The 18,247-nt window shown below is 49.4% G+C and overlaps 2 protein-coding genes and 1 long non-coding RNA gene across 3 annotated transcripts in view; 1 reads left to right on the top strand and 2 right to left on the bottom strand.

The window, feature by feature from the left end:
• The window catches only part of SETD1B (SET domain containing 1B, histone lysine methyltransferase), a 45,623-nt gene extending 41,221 nt beyond the window's left edge, over positions 1-4,402 (bottom strand). Inside the window, exons 1-4 of the mRNA XM_084491434.1 lie at positions 3,558-4,402; positions 3,054-3,208; positions 2,509-2,607; positions 1,766-2,036 (exon numbers count right to left, since the gene is read on the bottom strand). Coding sequence (XP_084347560.1) covers positions 1,766-2,036; positions 2,509-2,607; positions 3,054-3,208; positions 3,558-3,630 — 598 coding nt within the window. The 5' untranslated portion in view covers positions 3,631-4,402. The remainder of the gene's footprint in view (positions 1-1,765; positions 2,037-2,508; positions 2,608-3,053; positions 3,209-3,557) is intronic.
• Positions 4,403-4,751: 349 nt separating this feature from the next.
• On the bottom strand, positions 4,752-7,793 carry LOC311420484 (uncharacterized protein; the record flags this gene model as incomplete). The annotated part of the gene is made up of 2 exons (XM_084491456.1): positions 4,752-6,258; positions 6,512-7,793. The coding sequence occupies one exon, from the start codon at positions 7,791-7,793 to the stop codon at positions 6,828-6,830; it is 966 nt and encodes a 321-aa protein (XP_084347582.1). The 3' UTR covers positions 4,752-6,258; positions 6,512-6,827.
• Positions 7,794-12,975: 5,182 nt separating this feature from the next.
• Positions 12,976-17,119, top strand: LOC311420489. Its single transcript, XR_014684341.1, has 2 exons — positions 12,976-13,088; positions 13,387-17,119. It is a non-coding gene; the product is annotated as an uncharacterized lncRNA (long non-coding RNA).
• The last annotated feature ends 1,128 nt before the right edge of the window (positions 17,120-18,247 follow it).

Here is an 18,247-nt window from a genome sequence, read left to right as displayed (position 1 = left end):
ATTTTGCTAGACTACAAAAATCAAGCTTTCAACCAACCATTAATTTTACCACGCTCTTGAAAAGCTGAATACTAGGAAGAAATTCGGGATATTTTATATATAGCTTGAAATACATACAAATATATATATATAGATATATATATACACACACATAGAGGCAGATATACATGAAGAACGACTTAACCTGCTAATGCTACTTTAGGAATCATATTTTCACTTGACTCTGTGAGCTTATAAAACACTGACAGTCTTACTCTTTTGGAGCCAAACAGATACATTTGCAGGAAAAAAAGAAAGAAAAAAAAAACAGATTAGAAGCACACAGATGGCAAATGAAACAAAAATGCAATTTAAAACTAAGATTTTGATGTTTTCTCCCAAGAAACAGAAGCTTCAGAAGCCCTCTTTTCCCTGATGGGCAGCTAACTTTCTTGAACAGCTGTCTGTCCAAGACTTGTGAGTAGTTTATGAATGGAGGAAAACAAGGAGGAATGCAGTACAATCAGCTCGTTTAAAATGCCTGTCACTAAGGTATCTCTACTTGTAACCCTGCTGTAGCTTGCATTATTAAAACTACAAATGGTTAATTTTTTGTTTGATGGAATTTTAAATTTTTCAAATTTAATTTTCAAATTTCAAAGTAAGCAGGGAAAGAGCCTGCCTGTAAAAAGGAATGGTATTAGAATTTCAAAGCACACATCTGTAAAGCCAGGGTTAGCTAAGAAGAGAAAATATTAGAGTGCTGCTGTGATTTTTCCTCTACCGGAGCTCAGTCACGTCAGTTAACGTCCTACTACAGCCTCTTACCACGTGTGGCATACCAACTGCTGCACAGGTTGTACACAAAACTGTCAAAACCATGTAATACAGCACAAACGCATCAGCATTGCACTTTTTTTTTTTCTCTTTTGGAAGAAAATGGTGCTTACAACGTCCTCTTCCCAAGAAAACGTGCAGCAGGTCTGCTTTAAGCTGGAAGTGCCGGGGTTGCAATGAGGAGTAAGTCCAAGTGACAACTGATCTACTCCGTGTTTATGTCTACACCCCTTCAGCTGCAGAGGATTTTTAAGATTGGGGCACATTTTAGGCAAGTCTTTCACTAACAGGCTTGGAGGAAAGAGAAGAGAGAAAGCAGTAAGACGCAGCGTTTCCACGCTTCCAGGAACTTTACGGGCTCCCCAGTGCTCAGGTCTGGGGCTGGTTACGTGCAGGACGCGGGGCTCCTGTGGCTTTAAGAGCCAGCCTCACACTTGCACACACACTCACACGCACACTCACGCTGTCAAGTGCTGTGCACTCCTCTGCTGCCAGCCGGGAGTTCGCCACGAAGCATCAATGAAATGCCAGGCACGCGGAGGACGGCACCCAGCCCCGCTGCCACTGCCAGAATCCCCCTGTTTTGGGTGCCAGGATCCCCCAGTTTTGCCCCAAACCCCAGACTTTGCCAGCCAGGGGATCTGGCAGCCCTGGGAGGAGGCTGAGCAGGATCAGGACCCAGCGGCCGGCGGGTGCTGGGGGAGCAGGGGCGGCAGGATGGCAGCATTTTGCAAATTACAGGGCTGTCTCCTAGCAACTGACAACACATTTGGCTCCACGTGACTTGCAAAGGGCCCAGAAACCAGACACGCACGCGGGGGGACAGGGGCGCTCCCTCTGTATTTTTAATCGCCGAGCCCTTGTGGTCCTGCAACAGCATCTGCTCGAGGAGAGGCAGGGCACGGGCACTGCAAACCGCCACCACGTCGGGCCAAAACGTGCCCCTCACCTTTTGTATCCAGCTCCACGTGGATGATGTTGCCCATGACGGAGGTGTTGTGAAGGTGCTGGACGGCCTCCCGGGCACCCTTGACGGTGGCGAAGATGACTTTGGCGATGCCCAGGTGCTTCTTGTTCTTGGGGTTGTAGAGAATCTCCACCTCTTCCACTTCACCGTATTTCTTGCACATGTCGGTCAAAAAGTTTTCGCGGATGTTGTCGTTCAGCTTGGCAAAGGTGACCTGCTTGGGAGGCACTGGCCCCACGTAAAATTCGTCAATCTGGAAGAGGGCACAAGCGGGGAGGAGGCGGTAACAATAACCGGCGGCGTTAAAGAGCATGGAGGAGGGCATTAGGATGGCACAGGAGGGAGAGGGTTAAAGCCTCCTGCAAACTTTGGGGAAAGAAAGCTGCCTCCGAGGCTGTAGGATGAAGGGGATGAACCCACAGCAGCTGACCGGAGCTGGCTCCCTGGCTGGAGCAGTGCTGTCAGCAGAGCCCCCCTCTGCTGCCCCCCAACCCAAGGAGAAGCCCCCCAGACACGGCTCCAAAACATCCAAGGGATCTCGTTAGGCAGATGTATGGATTTCTCGTTATCTTTATAGAACAGGATTATTGTTAAACGGTTTGCTGAATAATAATGTTAATAGGGAGACGACTGTCATTTAAACGGTTCATTAAACTGTTTGGAAGTCAGGCTACACTCCCGAGTAAACAAGAATACAAAGCAAAAGCCAAAAGTCAGGGCAGTACCTTGAATTTGGGGACAGACAGCTCCAACTCCTTAGTTTTGGTCCATATTCGCCCTATTCTGGGATCCCTGACACAATCCACAGGAGCGATTCCCGAGTTCTGGGAGGAGGAGGAGAAAAAGCACAAAACCGACAACAACAGTGCTTGAAATTTCAGGCAGAAATAAAACAAAAACATAAACCCCAAGGAAGCAGGGGCTGTCTCGAGGGAAGGGAAAAGCACACACACGCATACACACACACACGTGTCAAATTGCAATACTGCTGGGAAATGCACACGGATTGGAAACACAGAAAGAAAGCTGCAGGTTTGGGCTCCTCGTAGGGCTCCTGACAGTTGAATGCACAGTGTCAGGTGGCGGTAACTTTGGTGCCTGTCCCCCCCAGGCTCCCCTTCAGCCGTGCCGGGGGGTGACCGCGACCCAGGGAGACCCCCAGCCCCCCAAAACACCGGCTCCGACAGGGGGTGAGGCGTGCAGGGCTGGGGGGGGGCACGATACAAAGGGGGAAACACCACAGCCCCCCTCTCCCCCCCCCTCCGCTCACCGGCATGCTAAAATGTTGCCCATCGTAGCGATAGAGTTTGTGCTGTCCTTTTTTCAGAGCCGGGTCAATAATCAACTTGTAACTTCTCCAATGGTGATTTCTTTTCTCGACAGAAGTGCTGGCTTGCGTGCTGTTCTCCATTCCGTTGATCCAACCTGGGAAAAGGGGGGAGAGAGGAGGGGGGGGAAGGGGAAAAGACAAAAACACCCAGAAAACCGTGAAGTTAAAAAAAAATATCCAACAAAGAGCCCTTTTTTTTTTTTTCCCTCTCTTCCTTTTTTTTTTTTTTTAAAAAAAAAAAAAACGAGCTCCACACACACCCAGGCAGGGAGGAAATCCACAGCGAAGCGAGCCCTAAAATGGGGGAATCGCGAGCCGGGTCCCCCCCCCCCCCCCCTCTCCTTTCCCTCCCTCCCTTCTCCCACCCCGGCGAGACAAGAGGCAGAAAGGCGAGAGGAGGAGGAGGAGGAAGGGGAAAAGGAAGGCGAAAAGCCCCAGGCTCACTTGAACTCTGCTTTTTGCCATGATCCTCGGGGTGCTTGGCTCTCTCCCCCGCCTTGGTGTCTCGGAAAGACATCGCGCTGAGGCGGCCGAACCGTGCGTCTCCGGGCGGCGAAAAGGCGCAGCTCTCCCCCCCCCCCCCCTCCTCCTCCTCCTTCTCCGCCTCACATGGGGGCCGGTTACCGGCGCGGGCTGCCCGCCAGGCTCCTGCCTGCCGTTTTCGCGAGCCACCACATATTGTTGTGCGCGCGTGTGTGTGTGTGTGTGTGTGAGTGTGAGAGTGTGTGAGGTGAGCGTGTGTGTGTGTGTGTGTGTGGTGTGTGTGTGTGTGCGCTCGCTGCTGGCGGCGGCGGCCCTCCCACAATTCACCGCTGCGAGCGCCTCAACCGCCCTCCGCCGCCTGCACATTCACGGCGGGCAGCCCCCGGCCGCCCCTCAGCCGCCGAGCTCGGCCGGCATCAGTTCCCCCCCCCCTGCTTCCTCCCCGCGGCACACCCTGAGGTGATTTTTTTTTATTTTCGGTCTAATTCGGGTTTTATTTTTTTTTTGAGGTTCTTCGCTGCCGGTTTAATGTGCGGCGGGGTGTTTTTTTTTTTTTTTTTTTTTTTTTTTTTCTTCTTCTCGCAGCGTGGAATCTGCCCGCTGCGTTTACCTTAGCGCTGAGTGTTTCTAAACAAGATGGACCGATAGGTGGGGACAACTTCGGGGAGACTTCGGCGAAGACCGGGGCGGGGATGGAGATGGGGGGGGGGGACACACACACACACACACAGAACACGGCGACACCCGGCGGGGGGAGGACACCGAGAGAGAACGGAGGGGGGAGGGAAAAGAAGGAAAAAAAAATAATAAAAAAAAAAAAAAAAACGGGGCCGGTTTTGCCTATTAAAGCCCCGCCAGCCAATCAGCGGCGAGCTTCCATTTTGTTCAGGGCTTAAAGGCCGCGCGGCTGCCCCGTGCCCCCCCCCTCCCCGCCGTTTTCCCGGTCCCCCCCCCCCCCTCCCTCCCCTTATCCCCGGTTCCCCCCCGGGGGGGGGCTCGGAGCCGGGCGGCGGCGGCGGCGGGCGCGGGGCCGCAGCTCGGGGCCGCGGGCGGGCAATTGGCTGGGGAGCGGCGGCGGGCGGGCGCGGGCCAATCAGCGCGCGGCTTGCATCGGAGCCGGCGTTCTTAGGCGGCGCGCTAAAGGCGGCCCCGAGCAGACGGCCCAGGAGAGGCCACGGGCGCGGGCGGCCATCTTTCTGCAGGGAGCGGCCGTGGCCAACTGGGCTTTTTCCTTTGTTCCACAAAGGGGGGATCCTGCCATTTGAGGAGCCACTCCGCAGGAGCGCCCAGGGGGGTGTTTAAGGTCTGGCAGCAGGCTTAGAGGAGCTCGCTGAAGAAGGAAGATATCTTTTTTTTGCCCTCCCTCCCCCCAAAAAAAAAAAAAAATTTTTTTTTCCCTTATGGTTCGGGATCCATCTTTGTCTTGTGTAACTAGGTCATGGCACACCCTTTGTCAGCAGTAACAATTTTGAACGCAAAACAACAACAAAAAAAAGTAAATACATGATTTTTTTTTTTCGTTGTTCAGTTTGGGTTCTGTTTTTTCTTTTTTTTTTTTTTTTTTTTTTTTTTTTTTTCGAAGCTTCATAGAGCTTTGTGATGACTGAACAATAAATTTTAGAAAGTATTTCCTGTATTAAACACTTAACTCCTGGCCATTTTTATTAACTCCTCTGGTGCTTTTAAAGGTAACGTTTTAAATATAGACATAGGAATACTGAATTCTGGCAAAAGAAAAAAAAAAAAGGCAATTGTACTATAAGCTTTCTTTTCTCTTTGCTTACGTTGTAAGTACCCAATCCATTCTGTCCTTGCTAAGTGTAGTTTTCATGTTAATGTTACTGAAGTGGTCCTTATTTCTAAGCCTTCATTTGCATGTCTCTATGTTCTTGTCTGTTTATCTAAACCCATTTATGCTTTTGAAATATTTTACTTATAAAGCCAAATATCTACCTAAGAGATGCTTACAGCTGTTTACAACCAGTAACTGTTAACCAGGTGTCTTCACACTAACATACGCAGCCTAAAATTATGCAGGAGAGCATTTTTAGCGTCTGCGTGCTCCGTGGAAAAACACTGAGCGTCCTTTTTATGTACAGAGTAAATCTGCCACGGGAACGTAGATTTAAGCCTCGAGTAGGACTCCTCGCTGCGTACGGTCAGTCAACATAGCTGGACAACGTTTTCTATAGCTTGCTTTTTGGTTGATTTTTTTCCTAATGCTAGACCACTGCCATATAAAGATCCATAACAATCTCAACAAGATCTGCTTTGACTTGCAAACTTATGAGAGAAGTGGTGATACAGATCATATATATTTATAGCCATATTTAAAAAAAAAAAAAAAAAGCATAACAACTTCACCTTCAGAGCTGCATTCAACTATGGTGCGCGGGTAAGTAAACCCTTTTGCCCTTGCAGAGGAACATATAGACCAGGCCTGTGCGGCTAACGTTATTGTCCTGGGCGAGAGATCCTAATGGTCGTCTTAAGAGCGGTGGCGATCTCCTTCTCCTCAGATACATCTACAGCACATCTGAAATGTCCTATTTTCAGGGAGGGATTTCTTTTTCTGCACAAAGCGCTTGGTTGTCCGCAGCCCTGCTTTTTTTTTTTTTTGTTTGCGGAGAGACGCCGTGAATCCATTGCAGGCATTACGTGGCTGTTCAATTGAACAAAAGAGGAAAAAAAAAAAATCTGCCTGTGAACTGTAAGATGTTACTGAGGTTGATTTTTAAAAAGGCGAAAAGGCGGTGGTGGTAGGGTTCCCTTACATGTTTATCCGTCTAATTACAGAAGCTCGACCAAAAAAAAAAGAAAGCAAGTGACAAAATGGGGTGGGGGGGGCTGTTTTTCAGGACGGTGAGTCTTAATGGCGGATGTCTCACTGAAAAGCACTGTAAAATCCTTCATACCGAGAGGCAGTGGGTTGGAGAGAGGGGGAAAAATGAGGTCTGGAAGTAAATCCAAAATGAGGGAGTTGCCTTCCAAGTGAGGGACCCTTTGCAGCCTGAGTTTTACAGATGGCGAGCCGTGACGCAGTTGGTAATTCACAGCAGTTGTGCTTTAGTGCAGCCACCCAGCCCACGAAATGGCCTCCCCGCCGAAGTCTGGTGGTTTTATTGTGTGAAAAGCCTGAGGAAGCACCGCGTCTCGGGGCGCCGGGAGGGGCGGCTGGCGGCGGGCAGGGCGCTCCCGGTCGCGCTCCATGTTGTGTGAGGGCAGCCGCCATCATGGCTTCTCCTTCCTCGCCGCGTTCTCCTCAGGGCTGGGGCGGCGGCGAGCCGGGTTCTCCCCCACTGCCTGCCGGCGCTGCGCTGCGATCACTGCAGGGAAACGGCTTTTTTTTTTTTTTTGCCTTTTTTTTTTTTTTTTTTTTTTCCCCGCCCCCCCCCCCCTTACTTCCCCCACGGCTTTTGTGAGGGGTTGTGGAAGGCGAAGGCGAGGAGGGAGCGGGGCGCCCGGCGGCTTTTTCTCGCCGCCGTTGCCTCGCACAAGATGGCCGCGGCCGGGGAGCGCCCTGCAGCAGCGGGGAGGCGGCGGGGCTGGCGGGGCTCCAGGCCGGCCGGCCGGGCGGGGAGGACAAAGGCAGCTCGCAAAATGCAGCCCAAGCCTTGGGAGCCTATAAATAACGCCGCCCGCCCCTCGCCTGCCTCCCTTCCCCCTCTCAGCCGCAGCCTGCGGCTGGCTTTTTATAAATACCAAAAGATGGAAGCAGCCTAATGCGGTGGGGGGTGGGGAGGTGGGGTGGGGTGGGGGGGGGGGGGGGTAAAAAAGAGCAACAAACAACCTCCTCCTGCTTAAAAAAAAAAAAAAAAGAAAAAGAAAAAAAAAATCAGAGGGGGGAGAAAGGCAGGCAAATGAGCTGGCCGCGGGAGGAGCAGGGCGGCGTCGCCAGGCTCCCCGCCTGGAGCGGGCTGCGCCCCGCCAACGTGCCGGGGGAGCGCGGCCGCCGCTCGTCACACGGCTCCTCGGTTGTTTTTTTTTCCTTCTCCCGGGTTTCCCCACACCCTCGCCCCGCCACCGCCGAGCTGCTGCGGCCGCTGCCGTCCCTCCTGCCGCCTGCAGCCGGGGAGGAGCCGGCCCGGCCCGAGCGGGGCCGGCCTGAGGCGCCCACAGCCGAGGGCTCGCTGCCGGGCCGCCATGGCACCGCTGAGGTGTTCCTGTTGTGCTTGGGTTTGGTGGTGGTTTTTTCATCCTTGGCTTTTTTTTTTTTCTTTTTTCTTTTTTTTTTCTTCATCCCGAGCAGCTTTCCCTGCAGCTCGCTTCGGGTGGAGGCGTGGGGTTCTGGTGCTTTTGTCTTTTCGGAGCTTCGTGAGCCTCGTTGGGGAGCTGCGCCGTGTCCTTCGTGACAAAACGAGATGGGGCAGGGCCGGGAGGGGAGCGAGCAAAACCCCTCGGGGCTGGCAGGGGGGGAGGAAGGGGAGGAGGTGAGGAAGGGGAGGAAGATGAGGTGAGGATGTGAGGAAGGTGAAGGTGAGGAGGTGAGGAAGGTAAGTGCCGCCGGGCCCCGCAGCTTTGGTTAAACCCGTGCCGTGCTGCGTGCCGAGGCTCCAGCCCTGCTGCCCTGCCAAGGAGGTAATTTCGCAACAACGTCAGGTTACGCTTTCTTTTTTCCTTTTTTTTTTTTTTTTCTTTTATTTTTTTTTTCCTCCTTCCCCTTCCCACCCTCACCCCCCTCTTCGGTCTTCAATGCTCCCCGCACCCCAGGCAGTTCGGAGCAAGCAGCAAACCTGTCTGCACAACACAACACATCTCCACCAGGAGGAAAGGAAAAAAAAAAAAGGAAAAAGGAAAACCAAACCCTCCGAACTGCTCGCAGACGGGCTCCCTTCGGGCTCTGGTGCCCCTCGGTGCCAGCAGCCCCCCCGGCAGCCCTGTGGGGAGCGCCTCGGCCTCCCGGCATGGGACGAAATGGCCGAAGCTGGCAGCACGGAGATCAGAGCACGGTGTGGAGCCGTGCCTGGGTTTGCAGGGTGGCTTCTGGTGTCCTGTTTCCTATTTGGAACTGTTGGTTTTTGTTCTTTTTTTACCACTCGCATCACGAGTTCAATCAACGTGTAAAGCGATTAAGAAAATTAGCTGATTTAAACAGCATCGGCCATTAAATTCCCTGGGATTTTAAGCTGACGTCTAAGTAGGTATCTGGATATTAACAATCTCCGCATTTTAACTTAAACCTCAATTTCAGTCTATTTAACCCTGAAGCAAACTGGCTCTGCCTGACACAGCCCAGGCTTCAAAACAAGTCAGCCAGCCCATAATACTGCGGGAGCTCAGACAGCTTTGTCTGTATGTGCACCTTCCTGTGCCTTTTTCCAGGGCTGTAATCTCGGTGAGTGCTCGGTCCCCGTTGGGGACGGGTGTCCCCACGCTGCCATCCGTGAGCGGCTCCGATTTGGAGGTCCTGGAACTGGTGCCTGGTGCTGGCAGGGCCGGATCCTGCCGGGGCGGCGAGCGGGGTGCGGCAGCCCCAGTGCTTGGTGTGGGTCCTCAGCACTGCTGGAAATTGCTTTTGTAAGTCTGAACTGAAAAAATTTCTTTACGTTTTCAGGGTTTCTAAATGACTGTAATGTTCGGTGTAGTTTAAAAGTCACCCAGGCAGTTGAGACCAGTTGCGCTCCCGGAGTGGGTGGTTTAATGGCTGAAGCTCGTATTTGAAAAGCTGAGTGTTCTGGTACAGCGTGTTTAAATCCCAGAAAGGTCAAACCAGACTTTCATACCAAGTTAGATTGACCCTGGTTTACTGCGTGAGACTCTTTAGAGAAAGAGATCTTTCAGGGGAAAGGGAAAAAAAAAAAAAAGATTTTTTCCTCCAAATGGCCTGTGGTGGCTCTACGCACATTCTTAAAGCAGCAGGGTTTGTTCTTGCCCACAGTGTCCCTCCCCTATATTGTTGAGCCGAAAACTCTTATGCTAATTCTTTTGGTGTCTGTTATCAATAAGAAGTTGTTTAATTTCTTTGGCAAAGTGTTGCAACTAAAGCAAATTAGATCGAGAGGCAAAGTGAAATAAAAAATATGCAGCTGCTCTGCCAAACAATGATCGTGACTGTTTACAGCTTTTTGTTTTAGACTGGCTTGTACACAGAATCCTTTATATCGAAGGTTTGCATGTCACAATCCATTGCTTGTGCAAGCAGACTAGATTAATAGCTTATAAAGGACAAAAGGGACCTAGGTTCATCTGGTTAGACTTCCTGCATTATGCAGGTCATAAGATATTTGGGAGTTGCCTTTTTTCATTTCAGAGAATTTAACAATAGCATAGCAGCGTCTTAGAAAAGAGATCAGAATTTCATTTTAAAATGGCCTCTGAGACAGAGTAAAATAAGAGTTGGCAGATTGCTTCCATCAAAATTGACCTGACAGACTGGAGATTAAGATACCTTACTAAAAGTGAGCTTTGTCTGGTTTCTGCTTTCAATTATCAGACACTGCTGCTTGTCTGTCTGCTGGACTGAGCGCTCCATTACCAGGTTTCTGTCCCTGTGTAGCTGTGTACAGACCGGTAACTGAGCATTTAGAGCTCCCTTTGCAGGCTCACAGAGCTCCCCTTGGGTCCAGGTTTACCAATCCTGTCCTTGCTGCCGCCGTGCTTCCCTGTGAGCTCTCCAGTTCTTCCCATTTTGATCGGGGCACCCAGAACCAGACAGAGCACCCGGTGCCGGCAGCGTGGTTTCTGTTACGCAGCCAGGGATTGCTCCAGCCCGTGCTCAGCTGGTTTTCCTGCACTGCTCCTGAAATGCTATCCAACCTGCTCCTTCCTGGGACAGCATCCCCATCCTGTCGGCTTCTGCTTTGTTCTGTCAATGGCCTTGCACTTGAAAAGGGCAGTCCTGAGACAGCATTCTTGCTTGCAGTGGCCTTTTTTTATACATCCTGCTGCTGTTACCAACCAGGTCTGTAGGGGACATGTAATTACTTCAAGTTTTCTTCTCAGCTCGTTGATGAACGCTGCTTCTGCCCCTGCTGTAGGAGTGTCCCAGTTCCAGGTGTGTGCGTGCCTCAGCCTTGCCAGTACTGAGTCAGGAGGAGATCTGATCTACGCCATCCCGTGCCGCACCCAGCCCGTGGGAGGAAAGCCCAGTTGAGGAGCTGGAAGGGAGCCTGAGGCTCGCTGCAGCGTGCGCCCGCCCTGGTGACTAAAGCATAGCTATTAAATAGCATAGCTATTAAATAACACCGGGCCCGAACCAGATAGTTGCAGGACCCATAAAAGAAAGATAACAGCTGTAGGACACGGTGATTACTGCTGCACTTTGAGACGTTGTTAGATGGATTTTACTCCATGTGATCGCGCCGTCTTGTTTTTTTATTCTCTACTCCTGATCATGTAAATGCTTCACAGGGGTTGAAGTATAGCATATCAGCCATCTCCTACTAGTGATACTACCTGAATCATCTAATCTTGAAGCTTCTTCAGTTTCTCTCTCAGCAGCTAAGCTCACGGAGCTCTGCCCTGGTGAACTTGCAGTAGAAATCTCCCAGACTCACCTTCCAGTTCGGCTGAGCAAGCAGAAACGTGCCAGGGGCCAGCTTGGGCTGGGCAGAGTCCTGCTGCCTTTCCCCTGCAGCTCCACGGTGCCTCCTGTACCGCTCTGCTCAGCTGCTCTTCCAAGACCTAGGCATGTTTGGGGCTGCTCACCCACTGCCAAATTTGATGGAGGCTGGAGGAAGAAGGGGAAAAACGGCACAGAACTACACAGTCACGTTAGACTTAATTTTAGGAAACAAGGCTAAAAATACCGAAAGAACATTGAGGAGGAATACGGCCTGGGTATTTGCCTGTTCAGTCTTTTTTTTTTTTGGCCATGACATTTTTCATTTCTTCCTAAGTACAGCAGATCAGACAGCTAGGAAATTTCTCAGCCAAAATACGCAACCTCCTGACAGATGGCACCTGTGTTCCAGCACGCTCTGAGGACGTATGGGATACAGGGACTGAATAACGACCGGGAGGTACTGGTCTGCTGTCTTGTTCCAACTGCCTGGGTACAAAGAGAGATACCTTCACACCCAACAGGGGGACAAACAGTTATTTTAAGATCCATACAACTTTTGATGGACACGTTGGACATGTGCCAGGGCTGTTTTTTTTTTTTTTCTTTTCCTTTTAAACTGCATCTGTTCATTTTATTTCTGGTAGTATTATGACAAAGCCACCTCTGTAAGGTAGGTAGTGAGTGCTTTCAGAGATCTAATCATTCTTGAGCTTTAAAAGAATAAAAAAGCTGTTTCAACACCTGACTTGCAGAATGTTTTGTGTTGCTACTTGCCATTGAAATGCAGCTGCTATTGAAACGCCGTGATCCCATCAGTATGTACAACCGGTTATTGTTTGGAGCACTTTCATGCTTACCAAAATCATTAAATAAATCAAGAAGGTTGGCAATTCTAATCAACGTTTTAAAGCTGTCAAATTACTAAACATTTCACTTCATTGCTTCACGGCATAAACAGTAGGGTTTTTTAAAGGGGAAAAAAAAAAGAATTACCATTTTAGAAATTCTAGCACTTACAGGGGTTGCATCAAAAGCACACAAAGACAGAGATAAGTGAGCTGAGAAGGTTTTTATGCGTTAAAATACTCATGTGTCTGGACACCTATCGTTAAGCAGCCTAAACACGGTGCTGGTTGGAGACCTGTGAGCCTTTTTAACAAACGCAGCGCACGAGGGAACGTCTGATTAGAAGTGATGGAGCACCAAGCGCTGCAGCCAGCAAAGCAACGACAAAGATGGAATGGAAGGAGTTCAGCTTACAAACCAGAGCATTTCCTTCTAACTGCGACACGAGATCAGAGGTGGCTTTGCCCTTGACGTTGTTGCTCCTGTATCAGCGAGCGAGGATCCCCGTCCTGAGTTGTTGTTTTTTTCAGGAGGGTTGGGAGCTCAGCCCCGGTTCTGGCCAGGATGTGGGGAAGTGGCTGCCTTGCCATCCATCCCGCCTGCATAGCAGCAGCGCCCAGTTGCTAAGCAGCTGCAGAGCCGGCCTCGCTGCGCCACCAATCAGCTGTGCTAAGGGAGCAGCACGGGGTCCTCCATCGAGCGCAGAGGAGCCAGCAGCGGCCATGGTGGAATTGTTTTCTGCTTGTTTGCTGCCCTGGCTGGCTCGCGGGACCCCGAGACGAAGGAGCAGGAGCAGGGGAGGGCGAGGGAGAGGCAGCATATGTGCACAGCGGAGGTTACAAAGCCAGCAGATCTGAGCAGAGCAGGGGGCACGCGCCCAGGAGAAAGAAATGGGAGAGAGGCCAAATGCACAGTTTGGAATAGAAAAAAAAAAAACAAAAAAAAAAAACAGGAGGGGAGTGCAGCATATGGAGAGGGGAAATAAAGCAGAACTTGCACAGGCTGCGAATAATTGAATAGGAAAATACAGGGAGAGAGGAAAGGAGCTTGATTCATTACTGCCCTTCACCTTGCAGAGACAGCATCACCCGGGAAAAGGAGGTGTGGAACACAACAGCGTCGTTCATGTTTCTCAACAGACTGTAGGTTTTACATTTCAACCCCTGCCATGTGGGGTTTTCTCCCTGGCTAGCCCCTGCCTTTTGTTTAGATGGGATTCGCACAGGCTCTGCTCTTACCCTTGCCTAGCTTCTGATTTATTTTCATACTTGCTTTAGCTTTCTGTGTTTGTTTGTTTTTATATGCCTTAAAATCAAATGCCTTTTCCATATACTTTAATTGTTTTAACCTTCAAGGGGGCAGGCCATTGCTAATGCCTAACTGGAGTTGGTCTCCAGTGCACCCACGATACCACTGCTGCTTTTCTCCCCATCTCTCCAGGAGCTGTTGATGCAGCGCAGGGCTCCCTCGGCTGCCCCGCATGCTTCCAGCCAGCATGTTGGGCAGAGTTGCTGCTCTCAGCGTGCAGAAGCGATTCCTGCAGCACAAAATGATCCCAAACTCCTGCCGTGTTGCATAAGGGATGCAAAAAACCATCACAAACATCTTCAGGGTTATTGGGACCTAAAGGAATTCCAGTCCTGCCACCCTTCAGCTGCCTGTATGCAAAAAAAAATAATAGTTCATGGTCCCAAAGCCTGACGTGCAATCGCCTGTGGGATGGGAGATGGCAGCAGAGCTGGCAGGAAGGCCGGGGACTGCCACGTTCCTCTCTCCAGCTCCTCCAGGCTGGGGACACATTTGTACGGGAGGCGTGGGGAGAGGAATCAAAGCCCTGCAGCTGTTGCCCTCTTCCCTGGCCAGCCCTGTTGGCTCAGCACGCTTTTCCCCAGGTCCAAAATTGAGTCCTAAAAGGAAACTGAGCTGCCCGCCCCGACCTGCAGCGGAAAGGATTTGCTGCGGGCTCTGTGCATGTATTTCAAGCCCATAAAATGCCTGGGAAATGCACAGCCCAGTGTGTGTACTTGCAAGATTTTGTCAGTCTAGTTTGGAGCGAGTCTATTTTTGTATTCGTCTGTCCCAAGTCCTGGGCCTTCGAACGGGCGCTGCCTCTGCTAGGTCCTGAGATCATGAAAGGTCCAGGGGCATTGACATTTTACAAGCAGCTTCAGCTGCGTGCCACGGAGGGGCATTTTTAGCACGATGAGAGACCAGAGTTTAATTAGAATGGTTTCACCAAGGAAACCTCCCTGCCCGAAGAAACCGGAGCCGCTATGTTAATCCCAGCAAGCAACTGGGAACTTCGCAGCGTGCCTGCTGTCAGCACGTGAGCTGGGAGGGGCGAAGCGCACATAGGAAGAGAGGAGCGTGCAGGAAACAAGTTCACTGCCCAGCACGGGCCCACAGGACCTTACAGCAGAAGTTACGGTGCCGCCCGAATGCAAATACACAGCAGATTTTATCCTCTCCCCAGCCTGCAGTCGCTGCTCTCCATTGCAAGTTTGCACAAGCACCGGAGGGGAGGACGGAGGGGAAGACGTGTGCTTAGGGCATTATCGGCCCTTTATTTTGGTGCCATGCACCACTCTGGTCCTATTTCACACCACTGCTTTCTCCTACAGCCTGCCTGCCGTCCTTTTTTCATCCCCCAAAGAATATTGCCCATTTCCCCACATTTTGGTCCAAAAGGTTTGGGAGCTTCCTGCCTGGGGCCAAGTGTGAGAGTGATGGTCAATGATGTGCTGATTAACGGCTGCATTTGGGTTGCCTTGTACCTCACACAGCTGAAGCCATACTTAGCAAAGGAAAACTGAGGTCATCTAAATCTGAGGTTCTCAAAAACCTCCCAGAAAAGAGAGGGAACATACCTGGGGCTTGGTGGGATCCACCAACCAACTTCCCGGCCATGGCCATCCCCGCTGGGCTGCAGCGTTCATCCTCGCTGCACAGCCCCGGTGGTTGAGAACGGGAAAAGATGGGAAAAGTAATCTGAAAGAAGCAGATACTACAGGGAGAACCCGTTTTGAAAAAAAAAAAAAAAACTAGCATCTCGTTGTTTGCTGGGTTGGGTGGAGAGCGAGGGAATGAAAGCGGGGAGGCAGCAGTCAGGGGCTGCAGGGGTATATGTCGGAGAGGGGCTGTACGCGGGGCGAGACCACGCGCTGCGAGGAAGGCCATTTACAGCCCCTTTCCCTGTGGTTTCCCCAAATTACTTCCTGGCTATTGTCAGGACTATTCTGAGCTGCAGATCTGGACACAGATGTGGATTAATTTCTCGCAGTCCTGTAGCTGAGCCCTGCACTCACTCAACCACGAGCAGGCCCGTGCACCACCACCAAACCCACTTCTAATGGTTCCTATGGCAAATCCAGCCACGGCCCCCAACACAAACACTACTGGCAGAGCTTGCCTGCAGCGAGGCATTCCTCATCCTGCCAGCTTCCCTTTTTTCCACAGCTGCAAAGCCAGGAACTTGGGTTTTAATGAAAGGTGAGATCCAAAATACTGGCCATGTACATATCAGATAGGAGAAATTTGGCCCACGTAGCTGGCATCCCTGATTTAAAGCCAACTGGAGAAAATAACCCAAGAAACAGAACGCGTGCCCTATAAATAGCTACTCTCTAGGTAGCAGTCGAGCTGTGGTTTATGAACAAAATCAGTCCAAATTATCTCACAGTGCCCGAATATTCATTGCCTGGTTTTGCTGAGTTGCGTGTCTCATTTGGCCAACGCCTCCTGCTACAGACACTTGTCCTGTTTTCTTTCCGAGCCCTCTGAGCTCTATGGTAGCATTTGGACAGATTTTGTGCAGAGTTTATTGAAGCATTTTTGCAGTGATTTAGTGCACGGGCTAGTGGAGCCAAGTGAAACAGGAACTTTATTCCTCAAGCATGAAAGGGCAGAAAAGGAAATTTCTTACTGAAATATAATTTTTCCACATTACTTAATAGTCTAGAAAGTTAATACGTTTTTATTGGGAAAAAAAAAATACAGTTCCTACTGAGCCAACCAACAATATAATAACATTTTAGAAACCTCTTAGAAACTGGCAGGTGTCACAGGCACCTTGCCTTCAGTGAAAAAGGCAATTGAGACCCCTCCTGAAACAAGGGATTTGCATCAGTAGGGGCCACTACACAATAACCAGGCACATGGCAAGGCCTGAATAGACGGTGAATCATGTGGCCCAAGGGATTTTTCTGGATTTTGGGGGCGGGGGTGTGTGTGTAAAATATCAGGCCGCGAGGACCAGATGGTAGAGCTCTGCATGTGCAAGAGAAACAGCAAGAAGCACGACAGAAATGGATACTGAGAAGCAGCTGAAAGTCAAGGAAGCCGGGAGCTTTGATTTTGAAGAGATTTCCTGTGCAGAGCAAGGGCTGAAAAAGGCTTGGGGTTGTGAGCAAAAACACAATTGAAAAAAACAATTTTGTACAGCTGTTCTGTAAATAAACGGAGTTGACTTGAGTACATACTTGGCTTTGTCACAGCAAGCTCTTACACTGACAGTCACCAGGAACTCCTTTGTGTGTTCAAGGTACAGTTCACCTCTCCTACATTACAGAGTTGCCCCTTCCCTATCTGCCCTGTCAGTTCACACAGTAAATTCTTATGGGCAGAGGTTATTCTTCACATTTTGTGCATTACAGACAATTGCAGCACTTGTATAACATCTGAAATTTACTGGAAATTTGCTGCACTTACGTGGTAAGTCCCAGTCTTTAGGGCCCGTGTTTCCCATTGAGATTATAAACTCCTCAGGGCATTATCCCTTGCTCTGTATGCACACGGTGTAGTTCAGTGGGAGTTCAGCACTGACGATGCAATTATTATCACTGGTAATGTTCAAAAATGAATATTTAAGGCACTGTCTCATTATGCACATTTTTAACTAAGTTTATGAGTATTTTACACAAATGGGACTATTTCTTAACGTTAAATCTTTGAAAAGCTGTCATCTGTATTATCCAGAAGAAAGTTCTTAAGTGTATTTCAAAAATGTACAGACACTAGAAAGAACAGGTCCCCGTTCTTGTCTACTTGACATTACAATATAAACTAATAACAGGAGTATACAGCAGATGGCGTTTGCTGTTACTGCTCTCTGCAGTTGTGGATACAAGGAAGTCCCAGCAGTCTGACACCTTGCTGGCTAGCTAAAATCGTTGTATTTTCCATTAAAAAATATTATTGTAAGGCATACACATCAGCCTGAGGGCATATGCTACAGAGCCTAAGTGACTGGAAACTTGGAACTCCAGCAGTGCTCAGAGTTCCCCAAACAGAAAAATGTTGCTAACAGCATTTTGTCACACCTGTTATCATATTTACTATCTAAAACACTATTCTGTGAGCAGAAAAAATTACCTTTATGCTTCTCTTCCTCCACTGGACTTTCTGTAGTCACAAACTCCATGACCCTTTAGTATTATTAAATCTCAGTTTTGTTGCCTTTTTCAAGCACGTTACAAGGGATGGAGAGGGACAGGGCACGAGCACTGTTTCCTTAGGTGGTGAGGCTAATGATACACCTGAATTTCCTACATGGTAACAATCAAACTGGCCAGGAGGTTGGAGCACTTTTCCCTGGGTGGTATTTTGCAAAATTTCATCACCCTGTATTCTAAAAGGTTATAGCTTCAATATTAAACCTAAACTGTGAATCGTTTTCAGGTATCCTGATAGCTAACCCAAATTACCCATCAATACAACCTCAACCATTAAAACATCTTTTAAAAATCGTACGCTTCCAGCAGTTTTCCTAGGCAGTGTGCTAACCTTTCTCTCTATTATTCTCCCTGGCAATTGTGAAGCAACAAATAGGTACCCAGAATGGAACAGAGATATTTACCATACCCCATTGCATTCTTGATTTTGATGTGCTCGCTGTGAATCTCTGCACGCATACTGATTCTCAAGCTGCAGATGTGCAAGCTTTTGATGAAACAGAACTTGTGCCAAAATCAATATACAGGCCAAAACAAAAGTAGGAGAAGGACACTTGCAATTAATAGTGATTAGATTTGAATTTCGCTAATAGAGGGTTGAATCTTCTTCCATTTAAGTCAGTGGCAGAATTCCATATTAGATTTTACTTTTTCAGTCAGCAAAATGCACTTAGCTTTTGCATAGGACTTTTTCTGCTTGAAGCATTGCATACCCATTAATTAAAAATAAGTAACCGAGACACTGAAATGCTGTATTTTGTCAATACTAGGATACCCCACCACAAATAGAACATCCATTACTTAAAAAGAGGCTTTGGAGAGTTTACAGTTGATTTTATAGTCTTCTCATT

Source organism: Aythya ferina, assembly GCF_964211825.1.
Source record: "Aythya ferina genome assembly, chromosome: 17".
In the NCBI taxonomy this organism is placed as follows: Eukaryota; Metazoa; Chordata; class Aves; order Anseriformes; family Anatidae; genus Aythya; species Aythya ferina.
The sequence above is the reverse complement of the archived record's forward strand: the minus strand, read 5'-3'. Positions and strand labels throughout refer to the sequence as shown.